Genomic DNA, 21,943 nt, shown 5'->3' on the forward strand with positions numbered 1-21,943 from the left:
TAGCAAGGTCTGATTGAACCTGTCAGCCTGGCGATCACCCTAAGTGTGATAAGGTGTAGTTCATGACTTCTCCACTCCAAGCATGCTCAGCAACTCATGTATTAGCCAACTCTCAAAATCCCTTCACTGACTGCTATGTATCCACCTGGGGAGGATCATCTTTATCAACTTCCAACCTCCAGGTACCGGGGAGTCCTTAAGGTTGAATGACTTGGCTGTCAACTTCCCCTTTTCCAGAGGGCTTTTCCCCAGCTGGTCTCACATGGACACCAGAAAGATCCTCAGTAGATTAGCAATTGTCAGTAGACTCCTGCACTTTGCTCCATCTAGTCACGGTCCCCAACGGGTTGAATCCTGCAACTGTTCTCTCCACCGTCTTCTCACTTCATCTCCCGCCAGACAAAGACCCCAGCTCATACCGGTGTGAAGCACACAAAAAAACCCACTCCCCTGATTAGAAAGCTAGCATTCCGAAGCACCCGTTATCTCTAACCATAACCCAAACAGTGCTTCTACAGAAGGACCATTACGTTAGCAGTGAAACCTTTACCCGGGCGTTACATAAACTATAGTTAATTCAGATGAAATATAATTTGTGACATGGTGTACAACTGTCCAGTCATAGACCTGTTTTTATTTCATCTGAGATAATTGGAATTGAATTGCTTGTCTTAAAAATAATCTTACATCCTGTTACAAAATAACTGAGACAGTTGTTTTCCAGGTCATGTTTCTGGAACCTTCATTGTAAAATGCTTGGTTGTATAGATGTAGATAGTATGTTACTTAGAGAGAGCCACCACATGTTGCTTTCTTTCAAATAGTCACCATAACAATCAGTAGATTTGAATATAAGCATTGGAGCAAATATTTACAATTTACACAGCCTATTTTGAGAGATTACAACACATCTATCAGCTTTTCTCAAAGATATTTCCCTTTTAAATGGGTTGTTTGTTTTTGAGAACTTGTAGATTAGCCCTTTCAATATTATTAAAAGTATCAGTGCTTGTGAATAGTACAATTCCAATGAAAGCACGAACTCCACATAATCTATTACGAACAAAATGATAATATAACGGACAAGATGTCCAACTGCTATAGACAGAAACAATATTGATGCCGCTTTGTACATTACTATTAGGAAGAAAGTTTTAACAAGCTAGGGTATTCTAGTTACAAAATATCACTTCTGCATAAAACTGAAAGATGCTTAAACATGGATTACCCTTTGTAACTTCTGATACTTTCTTCCCAATCCAAACACTCTCTCCAGGTAAAGAAGCATCTTACTTGTACCTTTTCTAACTGACTATCGTACATTCACTGCTTACACAGAGGTCGACTCTCTAATGGAGATTGGGTGATCACTTTGTAGAACATCTCTATGTTAGACCCTGCTCGAGTGAACCAAGCTTTCTATTTCCCGTCAGTTACTTTAACTTTCCATTTCATTCACATTCTACCATACAGATCCAACAAACTTCCACATAAGCTTGAGGCATGACACCTCATCTTTGACTTAACAAATTACTGCACAAAGAATTCAAAAATTGCAGTTGATAAACCATGCCAGTCTTGTATTCCACATAATATTGCTTTTTTAAAAATCTCAAACACAAGAGACTCTGAAAATCTTGATTTCAGTTCAACAAATGATTGAATCCTGATGAAGGATATCAGCCTGAAATGCCAACAGCCTCTGGACCTGCCGAGTTCCTCCAGCATTAATTCTATGCTGTTTTTTCAATCTCTACTCTTTAACCAATGTCATAAATTTATTGGCTTCTATTTACTCCTCCACCATCAGCCTAAACTGGTATTGTTTGTATTATTCACTTTCTCATGGTCTTCACCCTACCACAGACCTCCTCCTTTTCATCACTTCATCCTCCCTCATTTTCCCCAATCCCACCCAATATTGGTGAGGTGCTGGAAGTGAATGAACTCTGGATCATTCAGGAAGCTAAAGAGTTGATCGTCAAGTGATACAGGGAGGTAGTTACACAAAGAGTGAAGCACACAGGAGGGGAAAAGGGGATAGGTAACCAGAGGATCCATGCGCCCATTCCCCTCAGTAACGGGCATTCTACTTTGGATACCGGGGGTGGGTGGGGGGAGAGTGAGAGGACTCAGCAGTGGAAAACAACAGTGGTCAGGTCTCTGACACTGAGTCTGGTTCTGTGGCTCAAGAGGGAGATGGGGGTGGGGGGGGGGGAAGGGAAACTATATTGATAGGGAATTCACTGGTTAGGAGAAAAGACAGGAGGTTCCATGCACGAGAACTAGAATCACTGGGTGCCAGGGTCACAGACATCTTGGATCGAGTCCACAGAAATGTTATGTGGGAGGGTGAACAGCCAGAGGTTGTGGTCCACATCAGTACCAATGACATTGATAGGAAGAGTGAAGAATTTCTGCAAGATGAGTTCAGTGAGTTAGGTGCAAAGTTAGAGAAAGGACCTTTCGTGTTGTGATCTCAGGATTACTAGCCTCGCCATGGGCTAGTAAGACGAGAAAGAGGAAGATCATACAGTTTGTTATGTGGCTAAGAAGTTGGCATAGAAGGGAAAGCTTTAGATGTTTGGATCATTGGTCTCCCTTCCAGGGAAGCAGGGACCTGTACAGAAGGGACAGTTTGCACCTCAACTGCAGGGAGACTGATATCCTTGTGAGATGGCTTGCTAGTGTTACATGGTGGGGGGCGGGGGAGTGGAGGGAGTTCACACTAGAGCTATAGGGTAATGGGAACCAGGACACCAGAACAGATAGTGGAGTAGTTATGGGGAAAGATGTTAAGCCTACACACAAAGTCAGGAATTAAAAGAATGTTCTGAGTTGTGTATACTTCAATGCAAAGAATATTGTAGAAAAGGTGGATGAGCTTAGGGTACGGATCAGTACGTGGAATTATGATATTGTACTTATTAGTGAGACTTGGTTGCAAGAGCGGCAGAACTGGCAGCTCAATGTTCCATGGTTCCATTCTCCGAGACATGATAGAGCAGGAGGGATTGGGGTTGGGGGGGGGGGGGGGGGTGAATTACTAATGTCATTGCAGTGCTCAAACAGAACAGGCTGGAGAGCTTATCTACTGAGGCTATCTAGGTGGACCTGAGGAATAGGACCAGATGACCACATTCATTGCATTATATCACAGACCACCCAAACAGTCAGTGGGATTTTGAGGAACAAATTTGTAGAGAGATTGCAGACTGTTGCAAGAAACATAAGGTTGTGATAGTAATTTTAAATTTCCACATATTGATTGGGACTCCCATACCATAACAGGGATAGAGTTTGTCTAATGTGTTTAAAAATAAGTTTTCTTAATGTTCAAATAGATATCCAAACTGGAGAAAGTGTGATAATAGACAGGGTAGGTGACACAAGTCTGTATAAGGGAACACTTTACATCTATTATAATGCCATTAATTTAATGATGATTATGGAGAAGGATAGGTCTGGTCCTTGGGTTGAGATTCCAAATTGGATAAACAACAATTTTGATGGGTATCAAAAAGGATCTGACAAATGAAGATTGTCAAAGGTGTACTTGGAAAGTGAGAGGTCTTTAAAAGTGAACTTTTGAGAGTACAGTTTGTATGTTCCTGTCAGAACAAAAGGAAAGGATAACAGATTTAGGAAACATTACTTTTTGAGAAATACTGAGGCCCCAGTTAAGAAAGAAAAGAAGGTTCATAGCAGGTATAGGCACAACAAATGAGGTACTTTCCTATTTCCGTGCATCAAAGGGAGTTACCTAACCTCACCTTTGGAACTCAACTCTTTGATCCATGGGTGTGATGGGTTTCAAGCTTGTAATCCCAGTGAGATCCAAATTGTACATTGCTGAATCAAATACACTGGACAACAATTTTCTCTTTCAATATTTTTTGTTAATATTATATAAATTGCATGGATATAAATATAAAGTTCATAAGGATACAAGTAATACAAATTACATTACATTTAAATCACAGTAATATGATCACAGTATCCCATATTCCAAATCAATCATGTAGAAAAAAAATAGAATTATGAAATGAAATAAAGTAGAATGACTGTATTTTATTGAAGAAAAATCTACTCCCCACTACCAAAATGAGTTGGTTGGTGAAAAAGAGAAAAAAATACCTTACCGTATAATATTATAATAATGATGGCTCAAAACCATACTTCAGTAACAATTCAAAGATTATGAAAATAACTCAGAAAGGGACAAGCTATTTTTAAAAAATGTTGCTTTCTCAGCAATTTTTGTTGTTTATGATAGACTGCCTGAAGCTGAACACAAATATAATTTCAGACTACTTGTATCATGTAGAAATCTGGAGAATCAAGAAATTTTGAGAAATATGGTGTATCCCCACATCACTTTTGTTTAGTTTGAGGAGCTCTTGCAGTTAACACTTTGGCAGCAGTTATGGTCTAGATCAGGGGTGGGCAAACTTTTTGACTTGTGGGCCACAAAGGGTTCTAAAATTTGACAGGGGGGCCGGACCAGGAGCAGATGGACGGAGTGTTTTGGTAATACACCTCATAAGAGAAAATAAAATATCATGGGATAATGTAGAAAACATGTGCTTTAATTTCAATTGAAAATGAACAAATGCATTACAACAAAATATCTGTCTTTGAAGTCCCATGGTATTTAGCTATTTATTGAAATGACTTTTAAAACACTGAAAATTAAATGAATAAAATACAGCTTTTTTTTAATAGTAACAGTTATTATTTTAAAGCACTGAAAATTCTGGTATCCTTCAAGATATTATCATCATCACTCTCCTCCTGACTGTCTTTATTTCAAAAACGGTAGGAGATGCAGGTCTACTTGTCCTGCTCCTTCTTATTCAATTGTCCCCTGTGCCAAAACTCAACAACGACCAGCACAAAGACAGAACAGGGACAGCTCGCCAGTATGCGGAGCGAGTTATTTGATCTGGAGCGCATTTTTTATTTTGAGAACGTACGTGCACCTGCGCACTACTCATGTCCATCACTTAACAGAAATGACATGTAACATGTAAGGCTTATTGAAAAAAATATTTTCAAATGCATTTTTTACATAACACAACGAAGAAACTTATTTTTAATTTCAGTGGGAACAGTGTTGTTGGTCTCCCTTTTCAGCCAGCGCATCAAAGTCTGGATTTAGTTTTGTTGTGGCGATTCTCAGGATGGATCTGAGGTGTTGGTCAGTTAACTTGGATCTGTGGCTGGCTTTGTTGATGTTCATGACGCTGAACGCCTGTTCACACAAATAGGTCGAGCCGAACAAAGAGTAAAGCGCAAATGTGGAGTAATACGCTGCACCTCAACAAAGGTCAAAGTATATAGAGTGCGTCATCTATTGGGAAAACGCCAGAATTGCGGGGAAAAAACGTAAACAAGGTTTATTAATATAATTTCATCAAGTTCTGCGGGCCAGATTAAAAAGCTTATTAAAAAGCATATGGCCCGCGGGCCGCAGTTTGCCCATGCCTGGTCCAGATGTATTTGCATACTAAGTGCTTAATTAGCTAACTAATCAGAAAATGTCTAGTGAAAATTGATCTATTAACGTTTCAATATCATTTTGTTTGTATCATTTTATCACACTGGTTAGTGGATTGTTGCATTCAAAATGTAACATTTTTGCAAAAAAATATAATTTTCACATGAATTAGTAACACTGGCAGTTACCAATACTTTTTACAGAAGAAATAAATGAATGATTACAGTTCACACTGTTCCATTATGTTGCTACAAAAGGAAGATAAATCACTTATGAAGATAAATCTGCTGGTTAGATTGCTTGACCTCGGCTTGCTGAGGGAATCGGGCCCGCAGTCCTCAGAGTTGCCTGATGCCGGTGGCCAGAGGTGGGGACAGTGTAAGCTGTGTGCGAGGAAGCAGAAGCGAGACGAGTGGGCAGGAGTCCGTGCCAGGAAAAAAGCAAGCCCTAGCCGGCCAGCTCTCCCGTCCATTCTGCACTCTAATGGACATTAGATTGGACTACATCTGTGGCAACGAAATACTCGGCGGGAGTACAGAAATGGATGGAATCCCAGATTCAGCTGTTTATTTATGTAACAGATTTTCCCCCAAGCCATCGGACTACCAACCTACTGCCCTCTGCTGTGCCTATTGTCTTGTTTATTATTTATTGTAATGCCTGCACTGTTCTGTGTACTTTATGCAGTCCTGGGTAGGTCTGTAGCCTTGTGTAGTTTTTTTCTGTGTTTTTTTTTAACGTAGTTCAGTGTAGCACCATGGTCCTGAAAAATGTCTCGTTTTTACTGTGTACTGTACCAGCAGTTATGGTCGAAATAACAATAAAAACTGACTTGACTTGCATTCATCTTCAGGCTCAGTGAATCTAATCTAGTGAGCAGACTTTGGCCAGGAAATCAGATGACACTGCCAGCCTGGTCGTGTTAGCTCTGACCCTAGCTAGTGCCCCCGGCTCTCTTTCCACATTTCTACTTCCTCTTGCATCTCTTGTGCCTGCTGTTTCCTCAGCTGAGCCACCTAGTCCAGGTCACTGTTGCTTGATCTGCTGCCTGTAGAATCCTCAGTCCATTGAGCACTGCTTAAAAGTATTTTTATCCAAGATTTCAGCAGGGCTGTATTCATGGAGCTTTGGTTGACTGAAATTCCTGACTGAAAACCTTGAAACCCTATCTAGAACCGTTACTGGGAGCAGGAGAAGCTGCTGTGTTTCTGCAAGCCACCATTTTTCAATGCCCATGAAATGGATCCCAGACAGGTATCCTTTAGGTAACCTAATGCAGAATTTACGTGGACGAACAGTGCAGTGGACAGAGTTGCTGCTTCACATCTCTGCCTATCTAAGGCCAGTCGTGACTTTCAGTGGGATATGCACAATCGCCCAGACAGCAAGTGTATTTCCTCCCACATCCCAATGGCAAGCCAGTTGGTAGACTAACTGGAAATTTTAAATTACCCCTAGTTGTAGGATCTGTGGGACGGGGTATGCTGGTGTGAGCAGTTGATGAGTACTCAAGGAGTGTAAAGTACAATCAGTACCAACTGGTTGCTAAATGGTTAATGTGTGTTCAGAAGGTCAAAGGCCTGTCGAGGAATGATACAGCCCACCTGACTATACTAAACATCAAGTATCTATCTATAGTAATTCCATGCAATATTCTATATGAGATCTCAAAAAACATTTAATGAGGCTGTAAGATAACACCCCAGTTTCATATTCTGAACTCATGATAATGAAGACTAGCATCCGATGTGTCTTATTTATCACCTTTTCTACCTGTGCTGCCAACATTAGACCATTCTCAGATCTTTGGATTTGTACACTAAGTTCTCTCTGTTCTTCCTTATTCCCCAGGGTCCTGCAATTCATTATGTATCTGCTACCCCTATTTTACTTCATAAATAGTGCACCAGTTTGCACTTACCACAACATTGCCATTGAGCTCAAACTTTACTCATGGGAAACAAAAAAACAATCATCCAACTAACCAAGGGAGATATGGATATTCCTTGCAGTGAAGGGAAATTTATAATGTATGTATTATGTATCTGCCTGAAACTACCTACTCACATGTGGGGCCAAGGGGCCTTCTAAACATAACATTATGGTTACTGATCTAGATTTAATTCAGCTATACAAAAGGGGGAGTACGAACAACAAGGTCAATTTGGAAAAGATTTAATTTTCATAATCATCATAAATGCCTAAATCAAGAAATAGTCTTTTTCAAAATTAGCTAATGAAATACTTGAATATACCACAGTAGTTATAACACTGAAGGAATAATAAGCCAACCAGAACTATGGAGGCATGCAAGGTCACATGTTTCTGAAAACATATTCCTTGTACAATATATAAAGCTCTAGTAAGATGGTTCGCTGAAGAGATTAGGATGGTGTTTAAATAGCTATTTTGATGCAGCTCAATCTTTATAAAACTTGTTAAAGAACCTATTTGGCAATATTCTTTTTAAAATGTCTCTGAATTCATGTTTAGTGATGCCATTTTCTTATCTTGAATTAATTTTGAGTTTACTACATTCCATTATGCAAAATTTTATATATGTACATAATTGAGTAGAATTTGTTTCCAGCGAAAGCTACGGTAACCTCATGTATACTCAAATGTCCATTCACCTTGATAATGATACAGATATCTGCAAATTTGATCAGCTTGTACATCTTGGAAAAGCCTGCTGAATTTATTGATTATCATTTAATCTAAGACTGTAGAATAATTTTATTAAGAATCCATTATTATTAATACTTAATGTTTAAAAGTTTTTGGCCAAGATCAAGAAGTGTTATTGTACAATCCTCTGTTGTGCCTATCTCATAAACTGTCTTCTGGAAAGGGGTTTGTTAGAAATAAAAAATTACAAGACAATATGGTTTCCCTTAAAAACAACTATAATCTTACGATTTTTATAAACATCAATATTTCACTTATTTTTATATATACATGACAGAGAAGAGAGAGAGAAAAAAAAAACAATCACTTATTTTTCTAGTTACAAAATTCCAAAAGTTTCTTATGTTTTCTATGTCAATTTGTTCTTACCGGAGATGAGTAGATGTGGCCATCAGTTCCACATACAGGATGAGGATGAACTACTGGACATGGCTTGCAGTTTGATCCTTTCCGTTGCTTGTGGGCCATATTGGTTACTTTCATACTGCACAAAATATAAGGTGTGAAAAGGTAATTTACTCGCCTGTTGTATTTAAATAATTAACATTAAGTGGAGATACAGAAACATTTACATTCATAGCAAAAACTAAGACAAAAAGTCAAGACAACTGAAACTCATTGTGATTTTAACTTTATTTTAAATATCCAATTTAATTTAAGTAACTATAATGTATATCATTGCTGCCTATTTGCCTAGAATATGAATCCAAATCTTTATAACATCAACTATTCTCCTAATTTAATTTCATATTTACTTTTTGCAGTTTTAAATTTATGAATATTTTAGTATATTGAAGTAATTCTCTAGGTTTCCAGTATGCAATATTTTACACAGTTTGAAGAGTTCCTTGCTAAAAGTGGAAGATTATAAATATATGTACCCCAGTTCAGAGTTTTCTGGTTCTGTACAGAAACAATACAATCCTACAAATTTAGGTTTAGAGGATGGCATTTAAATGCCAGAGAAATTACACGGACTTCTGTCCTTGAATATTTAACCATGATGCTACATTTTTTGGCTTAATATCACAACATTCTATTTTAATTGCTTTGCCTTCAATTGCTGGCATCATTTTAATGACTATATCCCAATTAATTTTAATTTACTGTGTATTTATGATGTATGAACACTTGACAAGTGCATAATATTACATATTTATTAAGATTGTGTCAATTGCTTACTGACTGCCAGTTTCATGACCAATCTATACACTTTTGCAGTCTTTCCATATTTTCTCCAGTTATTTTAAACTACTGGAAACTTAACAGTTCCATTTTGTTTCATTTTACAGGTCATGAATGTAAATTAGAAAAAAAACATGATTGAAGCATGAAGACACTGCTAAACTCCATTCAACACTCTTCCTTAAGGTGGCTGTGGTGTGTTGACTATCCGTTCCAATGATATGCCATCCACTAGCCATGTTATTGCAACCAGATCTACATGCATGCTACAGATAACAAAGATTGTATCTATGTGTTTTGAAATACATGTTCTATTGGAGGGATAATAATAGATGTTCAGCAGTGTTGCGCAGAAGAGAAGTGATATAGAAGTTACAAAGTTTACATAGAAACATAGAAAACCTACAGCACAATACAAGCCCTTTGGCACATAAAGTTGTGCCAAACAGGTCCCTACCTTAGAAATTACTTGGCTTACCCATAGCCCTCTATTTTTTAAGCTCCATTTACCTATTCAAAAGTCTCTTAAAAGACAATATTGCATCTGCCTCCACCACAGTTGCCGGCAGTCCATTCCACAAACTCCCCACTCTGAGTAAAAAAAAATTACCACCGACATCTCCTCTGTACCTACTCCCAAGCACCTTAAACATGTGGCCTCTTGTGGCAACCGTTTCAGCCCTGGGAAAAAGCCTCTGACCATTCACACGATCAATGCCTCTCATCATCTTATACACTTTAAATAGTCCAAGGTATATATTTTGGTTTACAGAAAATCATTCGGAAAGGACAAGAGAACATATGTAACATGCTGAATAGAAACACTTTTTGATTGGTGATCTGGGAATGCCGAAACTTAGTTTTTATTGAAGCCAGTTAGCAGTTGAAAGTATTAGTTTCTCACCATAACCTTTATGCACACACACATCAATGCTACTTTACTGTTTTTGAATATCCATCCTAAACACTTAACTTGAAACACCTTTGTTTACGTTGATCAGCCACCTTCCCACTACAAATGAATTCAGAAACTTAAGGGGAACCTGAACTCCTTTTATGTTGGGAAAAAAAGTGTCTAGTTCTGAGGCTACATCCTCACTATGCCGGATAAATCCGTAAACGAAGCTTTCTCTCTTCGTTTTTACCCTCCGTCCACACTAAAACTGCGTTTTCGTCTCCTGAAACCGGAGCTTTTCCAAAATGCTTTCCAAGATGGATATTTTTGAAAACACTGCTCAGGCAGATCAGTGTGGACGGCATAACCGGAGACTTTTGAAAACGCTATCAGACCGCAGCGCGCTATTTCATTGTTTTCCTGAACACAACCTGATCATTTCAGAACAGACAGCAACGAGACTAAAGCCGGAAGAGTTAGAAATGCACTCAACAAATAATTTGACCCATAACTTAATGAATAAATAAGTATACTGTACTCACTTTGCCGTTTTCTGTCCTTGCTCGTATGAAGGTGGTTTACCCATTTATGCAAGTACTTCTCTGACAATAGATGTATGGAAATACAAGATTACACTTATGCAGACATGTTTTATACATTTAACAAGGAGCTTTATTAATGCAACAGAGTCAGTCAGTTTTTCAATGTTCGTCATCAGCCAGGTCAATCTGTCCATGAACACCCTGTTGGTTGCCTCCGTACGCTCCAGTATTTGTTTCTTTTCAGTTTTAAGTTCTCCTGCGCGAGTGCCAACAGCTGTCCGTTGTTTTAAGTTTTTCTAGTCTGTAACTACACAAACGCGCACATTTATGGCAAGATTCGACACCAAATATGTCGCTTGTTTTCGGTAGATGTGTCCTGCGCATGCGCAGGAGGAGGAGATTCGCCGAAATCTCCATTTCAGTGTGGATACAGATATTTTCAAAAATGCATAGTGTGGATGACTATCATTTTTATCTGAAACCGGCATTTTCAAAATTATCCAGTCTAGCGTGGATGTAGCCCGAATGTTGGGAGTGAATGAAATACAATAAAACAAAAGGAAAGCAAAAAAAATGCATTCCTTGCTTTAGCAAAGAAAAGCAGAAGAGGAAGAGTAAAAGAGGTATTAATGACCTTGGAGTGAAAAGGAGCTGTGAAGGGAAGACTTTTTGGACAGCTGAAGTGGCAGGGAGTTAAAATGCATAATGGCAGAAGTTTCCAAAACTGTGAATAGTGATCTGCTGAATATGGATGCTGGAGAGATAGACAATCAAGTAAATGAAATCTCATTAAAATTATGGGAGTGGAAGTACCTCCCAAGTGTTCAAAGTTCTTCTTTGGTTGTCCATTGGAATCCGATGACGACGCCCACTCTTTTAATGGTGAGATCTTTGATGACTATACAGTCCTATCCTGGACCCACAAGTTCTATTGCAGGTGGGACATTTATATGCGGTAGTGGTGGGAACCATAGCTGCATTTCTCCTGGCTCTCTTTTGCTGTCTTCTGGTTGTTCTTTCTATCTGCAGAATACGAACCCCGCCCCTACACAGTTGTCGCCAAGTGATACGGTCAGCAGCAACATCCTCCAGGTCCTCGGGTCTGATCGTGCATTTCCTTAAAACATTCTTCATCTGATTCTTATAGCGCTTCTTTGGCCCTCCAGCTGAGCGTCGACCATGATGCAGCTGGCTGTATAACACTCTGCGGGGTAGCCGACATGGGGGCATCTTTATTACGTGTCCCACCCACTGCAGCTGACGCTGGGTGATCATGGCCTCAATACTTCTGCAGTTGGTCTTTACAAGTACTTCAGTGTGAGGCACCCACTCACACCAAGTAATTCCCAGGATGTGCTGAAGGCAGCTTATGTGGAAGGGCTCCAAGGACTTGATGTGATGGCTGTAGGTTACCCAAGCTTCACAGCCATAAAGGAGGGTGGTGACACAGACAGCTTGGTATACAACGACCTTTGTGGAGGGACGAAGGTTCCTGTTCCGAAAGACTCTAAAGTTCAAAGTACATTTATTATGAATGTAAAACTTTGAGATTCTTCTCTTATCAGGCAACCATGAAACAAAGATATCCAAAGAGCCCATAAAAAAAATGATTGAACACCAGATGTGCAGAGAAAAATAAACACAAATTGCACAAACAATAACTACAAGCAAATAATGATCTGAACTGATGTCCACAAAGAGTCCAAAACCCATAGTCCAGTGCAGAGTTGAGCAAACGTGGTGGAGCAGCGAGCTGAACCAGCCCTTTCCTTGCTTCAGGTTCCGATACCCTGACCTTTTCAAACTTGCCTAGCACCTAAATCAATGTCCAAACATGAAGTTCAACACCCTTGATATGGTCTGGGGTCTCAATGCTGACACCTCAATTCAGCCTGCACGCAACCTTTCCAATTTGGCATGGCGTTTAAGTCGATGGAACCTCAGTCTTCCTCGCTCTCAGCCAGCTTGTCTTGGTTCCGCCACATCAAATTGCCACCAAGTCCAAAGGGAAGTTACAGACTATTATTTGCAATCACTGCTTGCCAGGAAAAGTGTGATTAATAAAGTATTTAGTTGTTTTCCTTGTTTCATTAGCCACCAGCTAGAACTTGCTGCGACTCACCAGTGCCATCTAAAACTGGATGGTGCCACTGAAATGTGGTACCTTGGTTGAGGAAGATGGAAGATGTTTTAAAAATGATGTCTGGAACATTGCCAGGTCAAATCAGATAATATCAGAGAACATGGATTAAGGGCTAAGAATTTGTATGTACAGTATACATAGCACAACACATATGAAAATTAATGTTTCTGAATTGAATGTTTTCTGCATTAGATGTACATATTGGGATAACATTGTTAGCATAGCATTTAGAATGTGCCCAAGGGAAACTATGTCATATTGATCTAAAGCATGCCTGATATTAGTCACTTATAACCAAGCTCCAAGCAGCTTGCTCTAAATCTGTGTGATTGCAGAGGGTCTCCCTGAGTAGGACCCAGGCTGGCCATAGAAAATTAACTCAAATTATTTATTTAAGGTTATTTAATTACCAGCTCTTCTTCAGGTACCTCTCCATCCCACACACAGTACAAATCTCCAGATCCCTTAGCTCCTCATTCTCATCAAATTACTGTACTAAACAATTAACTGCCCTGTCAGAGTGTCCTAAAACACGCACCCCCACACACAAGTCTTCCCCCGTATACAAAAACTTCATGTCTTAGTTTGACTCTCCTCATTGCACTATTCACCAAGCCTCCGCATCACAGTCCCCGACTCTCACATCACCATCCCAACACCGGTGAGTGCTTGCTAGCCACGTCAACATAAATTGCTGCTACCTAATTTTATCCTGCACTCCCTCACTTGGATCTACCCACCACCCATCTCCTCCCACCTCCACTGTTTCCCTTCTGCAATCCCTCACTTGGGTCACCAACTTACCCAAGTGCATGTGAAGAGGCCTTTGTCAGAATGAGGATGATTCACGAATGCTTAACACACACTTCAGGAGCATCAGAAATCCCCAATGGCAATTCATGACACAAGTTTGCATGCAATCAAAACTAGCAGAGACATCTGACCTGGTATACGTTTTTATGACATGAAATAGTAGTAGATCAGCAACACTGAAACTTGCATGTTAACTGTAGTATGAAGAATTTCTCGTTGGGAAGATTTTTGAAATGCTCAAGATGAAAAAGCATTTTTCAGAATAAACAACTACGCATTAAGCACTTGCCTTAGTCAGTTGTACATTTGGTAGTAATCAAAATAAAATTGGCAGTGGTGCATTCCTAAGTGGAAGGATCAAAATAATAATTTTGAATCATCTGTTATAAACCTATGCAAATAAAATGTACTAATCTATGCCTTGTTTGTGTTCACAGAATGCCTGAGCACCCTCCGAGCAGACATATTCACACACAATCTGCCTGCAAATCAATTATGGACATCAAAAATAACAATAGCTATTTTTGCAACGTACACAAAATACTGGAGGAACTCTGCAGGCCAGGCAGTATTTATAGATAAGAGCACAGTTGATGTTTCAGGCCAAGACCCGTCAACTGAAATGGAGAAAAAAGATGAGAAGTCAGGATAAGAAGGTGGGGAAAGGGAGGAAGAAATACAATGTAGTACAAGATAGGTGAAATCTGGAGTGGGGGAGGGGTGAAGTAAAGAGCTGGGAAGTCGATTGATGAAAGAGATAAAGGGCTGGAGAAGGGAGGAATCTGATAGAGGACAGAAGGCCATGGAAGAAAAGGAAGTGGGAGGAACACCAGAGGAGGGTGATGGGCAGGTAAGGAGATAAGGTGACAGAGGGAACTGGTAATGGGGAATGGTGGTGGTAGTGGGGGGGTTTATTACCGGAAATTTGAGAAATAGAGGTTCATGTTATCAGGCTGGGGGCACCCAGATGGAATATAAGGTGTTGCCCCTCCAACTTGAGTGTGGCCTCATCATGGCAGTAGCGGAAGCCATGAACTAACATGTTGGAAGGCGAATGGGAAGTGTAATTAAAATGGGTGTCCACTGGAAGATCCTACTTTTTCTGGTGGATGGAGCATAGGTGCTTAGCAAAGCAGTCCCCGAATCTATGTCGGGTCTCACCGATATGTACTTGGAGCACCGGATACAGCAGACTCAAAGTTTAAGTGTCCCCTCATCTGGAAGGACTGCTTGGGGCCCTGAATGGTAGTGAGAGAAGGGGTATAAGGATAGGTATAGCACTTGTTGCGCTTGCAAGGATAAGTACCAGGAGGGAAATCTGTGGTGGGGGGACTGAATGAACAAGGGAGTCGCGTAGGAAGCAATCCCTGCGGAAAGCATAAAGTTGGGGGAGGGAAAAATGTGATCGGTGGTGGGATCCCATTGGAGATGGTCGAAGTTATGGAGAATTGTGTGCTGGATGCATGTGGAGGCTGGTGGGGTGGTAGGTGAGGTCAAGAGGAATCCTATCCTTGTTTGTGCGGTGGGAGCAGACGTGTGTGGAATGGAAGAGATGCAGTTGAGGGCAGCATTGATACTGAGGAAGGGAAGCCCCTTTCTTTGAAGGAGGACACCTCCTTCATTCTGGAATGAAAAGCCTCATCCTGAGAGCAGATGCAGCAGAGACAAAGGAATTGAGAGAAAGGGATGGCATTTTCATAAGCAGCAGAGTGAGAAGAGGTATAGTCCAGGTAGCTGTGGGAGTCTTTGGGTTTATAAAAGACATCAGTAGATAAGCTGTCTCAGAGGGAGAGAGGGAGAGAGGGAGAGAGGGAGAGAGGGAGAGAGGGAGAGAGGGAGAGAGGGAGAGAGGGAGAGAGGGAGAGAGGGAGAGAGGGAGAGAGGGAGAGAGGGAGAGAGGGAGAGAGGGAGAGAGGGAGAGAGGGAGAGAGGGAGAGAGGGAGAGAGGGAGAGAGGGAGAGAGGGAGAGAGAGGGAGAGGGAGAGGGAGAGGGAGAGGGAGAGGGAGAGGGAGAGGGAGAGGGAGAGGGAGAGAGAGAGAGAGAGAGAGAGAGAGAGAGAGAGAGAGAGATCGAAAAGGGGAGGGAGCTGTCAGAAATGGACCAGATAAAATTGAGAACAGGGTGGAATTTGAAGGCAAAGTTGATAAAGTCGCCAAGCTCCGCATGGGTGCAGGAAGCAGTCATAGATATCGCATAGAAACGGTTGGGGAGTGTAGGCTTGGAACACAGACTGTTCCACATACTCAAAAAGGCAGGCAAAGGTGGGACCCATGCGAGTGCCCACGGCTACACCTTCTGTTTGAAGGGAGGAGCTGAAGGAGAAATTATTGAGAGTGAAGACCAGTTTTACTAAATGAAGGAGAATGGTGGGGGAGGGGAACTGGTTGGGTCTGGCGTGCAGAAAGAAACAGAGAGCTCTGAGGCCTTCCTGGTGAGGGTTGGAGGTGTATAGGGACTGGACATCCATAGTGAAAATAAGATGCTTGGGCCAGGGAACTTGAAATCATTGAAAGATCCAAAGCATATGAAGTGTCATGGATAGAGGTAGGAAGGGACTGAATCGGGGTGAGGTGGGGGATAAAACAGAGTCGAGGTATGTCGATATGAGTTCGGTGAGGCAGGAACAAGCAGAAACAATGGGTCTACTTGGACAGGCAGGCTTGTGGATCTTGGGTAGGAGGTAGAAATGGGAGGTGCGGGGTGCAGTAAGTATGAAGTTGGTGGCAGTGGATGGGAAATCCTCAGATCGGTGATGGTCAATAAGGTCTGTGATGGTGTGGGAGACAATGGCCTTAGTGGGGTCCTGTTCGAGGGGCAAGTAAGACGAGGTGTCTGAAAGTTGTTGCCTGGCCTCTCAAAGTTGAGGTCAGTCCACCAGACTACTACAGCTACTACCTCCCTTACTTGTGGGATTGATGGTGAGGTTAGGATTAGCACAGAGAAAGTAGAGAGCAGTATGTCCCGTGGTTGGGATTGGAGAGAGGAGTGAAGTTGAGATGATTAACGTCCCATCGGCATTTGGCAATGAAAAGATCCAGAGCCGGCAGATGACCAGAGCAGGGTGTCCAGGAAAAGGAGGAGGTTTAAAGATGGGAGAAGGGAGTCATCATGCGGGCAGGAGAGTCCTTGCAAAGTAGTAGGCATGGAGACGGAGGTGGCAGAAGAAGAGCTCAGCGTAATGGTGGGTGCGGAAATCACTGAGGTGTGGGCGAAGGGGGACAAAGATGAGGCCTTTACTGAGGACATAATGTTGTGCTTAAGAGAGGGGAAGGCGAGAGGGGATGGTGAAGACCTGGCATAGATGAAAGTGGCAATCAGAGAGGGGAAGGGGAGAGAATATAAAATATGATGATAAACTAGCCAACAATAAAAGTGTAGACAATTTTCTAAATGGGGCACAAATTCAGAAATCACAGCTGCAAGACTTAGAGTCCTACTTCCAGATTCTCTAGGTTAACTTGTAGGGCAAGGGAGAATATGGTTGAAAGAAAACTTTAACCATGATGAAATGGCAGAGCAGATTCAATGGGCTGAATGGCCTAACTCTGCTCCAATGTTTTATGTTATTATGGATATCTTTTCTTGGTGGGAGTTCACATAGTTGACATAGACATTGACAACATAGGTAGGCCTAGAAAGGAACGTAATTGAGGCTGGCATGGCAGCACAGCAGTCTGTGTAATGCTTTTACAGCACCAGCAACCCGAGTTCAATTCTCCTGCAACCTGTGAGGAGTTTACATGTTCTACCTGTGGCCACGTGGGTTTCCTCCAGGTGCTCCACCTTCCTCCTACGTTCCAAATGCATACAGGTTTGTAGGTTATTTAGTCACACGGATGTAATTGGGCAGTGTGGGCTGGCTGGGCCAGAGAGAACTGTGCCCATGCAGTATATTACTGCTGTATGTTAATTATCCCTCTCATCCCCCTGCAGTGTATTTTAAAAATCCTAGAATGCAGGCCCGCAAAGGTCAGACTGTGAAACACTCAGTCAATGTCCATCAAAATAATTGTTGGGGTGGCTCTTCACAGTGGTGTGTTGACCAAGATTTCCACACAAATTTCCGATCTAGTTAATCTGTGGCAGCAAAACTGTTCAATTCTAAGATAAAAATAGAAGCAGATGTAGTATGAGACACATTTTGTACTGGTACGTAAAGTTTAATAAAAAGGATGAGGCATCTTGTGTTGCTGGCTATCAGTCTGATTTACAGACAAAAGTGATTTCCAGACAATGATCATTAGGAAGTAAAAGGCTGTTGCTTTCGAAGACCAGTGAAGGCTGAAGGAGGCAGCCACTTATCAAGCACTACAATACACTCAGTGAGAAGCAGTGCCTTGGACATTCCATTAAATTATGTTCCTGTGACACTCGTACTTTCTCAAGTACTGCAGGCTGAGACAAGCAACCTAGGGCTCTAAATTCTCCTTTTGCAAGAATGAATGTGTGAGATATTTTGTATCGAAAGAGAAGAATAAAGAATAGATTGCATTTCATCATAAGGGAGAAATATATATTTTGAGAAGCAGGCATTTTAAAGATTGTGTATAGCACAAAATCAAATTATTTTTAAAGCACATTTGAAGTTGAATCAGAATCAGGTTTCTCATCACTGGAATATGTCATAAAATGTGTTGTTTTGTGTCAGCAGTACAGCACTGTACACAATAAAGCATTAGACATAGGAGCAGAATTAGGCTACTTGGCCCATCGAGTCTGCTCTGCCATTCAGTCATGGCTGATCCTCTTTTCTCTTCAGCCCCACTCCCTGGCCTTCTCCCATAACCTCTGATGCGTCCAATCAAGAACTTACCAAGCTGCCTTAAATACACCCAACAATCTGGCCTTTACAATGCCTGTGGTAACAAATTTCTTAAATTCACCACCCTCTGGCTAAAGAAATGTTCTTCATAGTGGTTTTAAATGGATACCCCTCTATACTAAGGCTGTGTCCTCTTGTCCTAGACTCCCCCCCCCCCCACCCCCCGTGGAAACATCCTTTCACATTTACTCTCTCCAGGCCTTTCAACATTCAAAAGGTTCCAATGAGATTCTCCTTCATCCTTATAAATTCCAGCGAGTACAGACCTAGAGCTATCAAATGTTCCTCATGTGATAAACCTTTCATTATTGGAATCATCTCGTCAATCTCCTCTGAAACTTCTCCAATGCCAGTACATCTCTTCTTTGATGAGGAGCCCAAAACTTTCACAATACTCAAGGTGAGGCCTCACCAGTGCCTTATAAAGCTTCAGCATCACATCCCTGCTCTTCTATTCTAGACTCCTTGAAATGAATGCTAACATTGTATTTGCCTTCATCACCACTGATCCTACCTGCAAGTTAACCTTTAAGGTGCTCTGCACAAGGACTCCAAGTCCCTTTGCATCTTAGACTTTTGGATTTTCTCCCATTTAGAAAATAGTCTGCACATTTATTTCTACCATCAAAGTGCATGACCATGCATTTTCCAACATTGTATTTCACTATATTTCATATAAAAATGTAAATGGCAATGCATAAATAAATAAATATAGAGCAAAGGACTGAGGCAGTGTCCATGGACAGCTCAGAAAGTTAATAGCGGAGCTGAAGAAGCTGTTTCTAAAGCATCGAGTTTTGTCCTTAGGCTCCTGGACCTCCTCACTGATGGTAGTAATGAGAAGAGGACATTTCCTGGGTGGTGGGTGTCATTAATGATGAATGCTGCCTTTCCGAGCCATCACCTTTTGAAGATGTCCTTGATGCGGAGGAGACTGACGACATGAAACAACTGGCTGAGTTTACAGCCCTTTGTGGCTTTTTCTGATCCTGTACATTGGTGCCTCTTTACCAGGAGGTGATGTAACCAGTTAGAATGTTCTTCATGGTACATATGTAGAAATTTACTGAAACCTCTTCAAACTCCTAATGAAGTATAGCTGCTGACATGTATTTACATTAATAAGTTGGGCCCAGGATAAATCTTCAGAGACATTGACACCCAGGAACTTGAAACTATTCACCATTTCCACTTCTGGGACTGGTGTTCCAGACTGCTCTACGTTAAATGCTCAAAGTCATTAAGACACTTCCTTAAGCATTGACGTATTTCCTTCTTTATGAGAAACGCAGTAAGGTCAGAGCAGGTGTACAGCTGAGTCCAGCCTGAATGCTTTCAAAATTTATAGTGCATATACGTATCACACTAACAAGTCTCGAGGTGAATTTCAAACTGTGAGTCAGTCAGAAATGTTATCACTCTTGGAATTCATTGTGTTCAGTACAGAGTCCGATGAAACAAAACTAAATTCTTGTTGATGTGGCATAGCTGAAGCCTCTAAGGGTCAGCTGATTATTCGATCTCCATTTACTGAGGCTTCTCATAGAACAGGCAATTCAACAAGACACGTTAGTAAGGTTGAACGCACAGGGGTTTCACACTATCCAGAATAATAATTGATAAGTAATCAAGACACATCAGAAGGGCAGCACAGTGATAAAGCTGCTGTCTCACAGCCACAGCCAAATGGAATCAATCCTAATCTCTGGCATGGTCTGTGCAGATTTTCCATGTTTATCTTGTATCTATATGGGTTTCCCATTGGAATCTCACATTTCCTCCCATATACCAAAGACGTAATGTTTGCTGTAAGATACCACTCCGTGTAGGTGTCCACCGGTATGGTGTGCTACTGGTAGGTTAATAGTTCACTGTAAGATACCACTCAATGTAGGTATGTACTAGTGTAGTTTGGAACTGGGAGGTTAATTGTTTACTGAAAGATACCACTCAGTGTAGGTTTCTACTGGTATGGTGTGGCACTGTTAGGTTAATTGGTTACTGAAAGATACAATTCAGTGTCGGTTGGTACCGATATGGTGTGATACTGGTAAGTTAATTGGTTACTGAAAGATATCACTCAGTGAGGACTTGTACTAGTATGATGTGGAACTGGTAGGTTAATTGTTTACTGTGAGATACCACTCAGTATTGGTCTACAGCTGAAGAACTGGAGGGGGGTGGGGGGTTGATGAGAATGTGAGAGAGAATATGTAACCGTGAATTTGGTGGGAGGGATTGGTATTAATGCAATAGCTCTAAGAACAGCAATAGACTCAATGGATTGAATTAACTTCTACTATATAACAAAGATGTAAAATGAAATCTCAACATTGTTCCTTTTACCTCTACCATTTCCAGTCCCTCACTAGTAATACTCTGGAAATCATTAATGGCTGGGAATTAGTTTTAATTAGGCAGTTTCTGTGGGTGCAAAACATAACGGAAGCTGTGTTTGCTCAATGAGGCACTCAACTCCTTGTCTGCATTAAGAAAACAAGTCATGGCTGCAACAGAGAAATGCTGCCTCTATGCTCAGATCCAAATTCACACAAAAATGCTTTCACAGTCAACACGAAGCAGCCCACTCTCAACGCCATTCCCTGAACTACAGTGAGATTATAGGTGACCTTGAAGGTCCTGTGTTTGGACAGGAAAGGCAGTTGGCTGAAGACATCTAACAGTGTTGGGCGATGAATAATCCTGACAGTAGGAGCAAATTAATATTTCTCAGAATGTCTCACGAGTCATGATCAGAATGAACAATCCTAATATTGTTTTCAGAAGAGGGATTGCTGGTACAGCACAGAATCCTCAAAGCTCTTGCAAATACTGGAAACTAGAATATATTGGCAGCCAGATGACCTTGCATGGCACGTCAGTTTCCACTGTCACATGTTTACGTCTGCTGCTTCTGCCTGTACTGCAAAAGAAGCTGCTACACCAGCCTGATGATACATCTCACGTTTGGTTCCATGTGAAGCCAGGCACCACATTCATGCTGGAAAGCATAGCTCCAGATTATGTAATAGCCATCAGCAAAGTTGGAATGGTCTCCCCCACATTCTGCAACATATTACACAGGTTTTCAGGCAGGCATGGCATTGTCACAAGAATCTCCATCTGCATGCATGCAAGGATTCATAAATGGGTTGTCTCATTATAGGGGTCATTAACTCCTCCGGAACAGAAATGATGTGTGAGCTTGCTACCCAGAAAGACAAACTTTCAACAAAAGCATTCAAACAAATTTGAAAGGATTGCATCACAGCAAGACTATTTTAGAGCACGTTTTCACATGCCACTGAACATCCAGGCTAGTATCTCCAAGAGTGTAAATCTCCTCAATTATAC

The 21,943-nt window shown here is 41.2% G+C and overlaps 1 protein-coding gene across 4 annotated transcripts in view; it reads right to left on the reverse strand.

The window, feature by feature from the left end:
• Window positions 1–21,943, reverse strand: part of spock3 (SPARC (osteonectin), cwcv and kazal like domains proteoglycan 3) — a 454,551-nt gene that overhangs the window by 176,476 nt on the left and 256,132 nt on the right. For all 4 annotated transcript variants that reach the window (XM_059964877.1, XM_059964876.1, XM_059964878.1 and 1 more), the window contains exon 5: window positions 8,558–8,672. In XM_059964877.1, the coding sequence (XP_059820860.1) occupies window positions 8,558–8,672 (115 nt within the window). The remainder of the gene's footprint in view (window positions 1–8,557; window positions 8,673–21,943) is intronic.

Source organism: Hypanus sabinus, chromosome 3 (genome assembly GCF_030144855.1).
Source record: "Hypanus sabinus isolate sHypSab1 chromosome 3, sHypSab1.hap1, whole genome shotgun sequence".
In the NCBI taxonomy this organism is placed as follows: domain Eukaryota; kingdom Metazoa; phylum Chordata; class Chondrichthyes; order Myliobatiformes; family Dasyatidae; genus Hypanus; species Hypanus sabinus.